General features: G+C 33.1%; 1 protein-coding gene across 1 annotated transcript in view; it reads right to left on the bottom strand.

Annotated features, from left to right (window-relative positions):
* LOC113043514 (phospholipid-transporting ATPase ID-like) overlaps nt 1-395 on the bottom strand; it is a 260,088-nt gene extending 259,693 nt beyond the window's left edge. Inside the window, exon 1 of the mRNA XM_026202954.1 lies at nt 246-395. Within this exon, the coding sequence (XP_026058739.1) occupies nt 246-265 (20 nt within the window). The 5' untranslated portion in view covers nt 266-395. The remainder of the gene's footprint in view (nt 1-245) is intronic.
* Between the last annotated feature and the right edge of the window lie 1,011 nt (nt 396-1,406).

Here is a 1,406-nt window from a genome sequence, read left to right as displayed (position 1 = left end):
TCAATTACATACAGTGGAGATGTAAAGGAGATGTATTATAAGATCCATGGTTATAATTAATGGAGATCTTGTATATAAAGATTAGCAACAGAATGAAAAACAAGGCACTAACGTTAACGTTTACTCTGCCACAGAATGACGAGTAGCGGCGCCAGACAGTCGTTTATGTGTTATTATAACATCAGTGCAGCTCATTCACCAGCAATACATCACAAAGCCACTATAAAACAACACACAGCGCTCACCGAGAACATGCTCCATCCATTCATCTACGGCTCTGCTACGGAGACAGGGTGGAGAGACGCGTCCATGAGAAATTAACGACAGAAAACACCGTACCGTTGACTAAAAATCTCCCTCCTGTGTTCACTCGCGCTCGAGCCCTGCCGCCGCGCGCGCGCGCACGCACACACACGCGCACAAACGACCGTTACAGATCAAAACAAAAAGCCGTTAAATATATATATATAATATATATATATATATATAATATATATATATATATATATATATATATATATATATATTATATTATATTATATATACATACACATAATAATAATAATAATAATAATATATAATTCAATTCACCAAAAAGGTTAATTTGTTGTCTGCATATTTTACCCTATAAAAGGTTTACATTATATTATATTATATTATATTATATTATATTTATATTATATTATATTATATTATATTATAATTATTTTATTGGTTAAAAGCGTCTGCTAAATGACTAAATGTAAATATAATATTATTCAATAATTAACAGGCCTATAAATATATTTTATATGATATTTTAATATCACCTTTAATACACTAGTTCAGGTTTACTGTCGTTATATTTAAGTAAAAAATCCTGACGTTAAATAATAAAAAATAAGTCACTATAAAAAATAATATACATCTGAAAATTAATATCTTACAGATTAGTATACACATTTGTACTTTGTTGCTTCTAACGAGAGAGGTATTCAGTTTTTGCGAGTGGGTGAAGAAGGCGAGTGGGTGACTCATCAAAACCCCTCTGATTGGCCGTGGCGTTCATAAACTCAACAGCATCGTGTGTGATTGGTTATAATGTGCAGCGCTGTAAAAATGAGTCTGTCTCTGGCTCAGCGCCAGCGAACGAACACATATCTGAATTTAGCAGCTGATGATATGACGCACAGAACGATTTAATCACGCCTGGTGTGATTGTATTAAATAAAGAAAATATTAATCGGCTAATTTTTGTCTTTAGGAAGCTGCATTCAAAATCCACTCGGCTAAAAAATCTCAGTTATCTAGCAGGTTTAAGTGAAGTTAATTATGCCATTTTATTTGTTTTCAACAGGCTATAATGAGTGCTGTATTTCTCGATAATAACCAATCAAAGCAGCTTTGAGGGAGATGCAATGGCGACA

Source organism: Carassius auratus, chromosome 25 (genome assembly GCF_003368295.1).
Source record: "Carassius auratus strain Wakin chromosome 25, ASM336829v1, whole genome shotgun sequence".
In the NCBI taxonomy this organism is placed as follows: domain Eukaryota; kingdom Metazoa; phylum Chordata; class Actinopteri; order Cypriniformes; family Cyprinidae; genus Carassius; species Carassius auratus.
The sequence above is the reverse complement of the archived record's forward strand: the minus strand, read 5'-3'. Positions and strand labels throughout refer to the sequence as shown.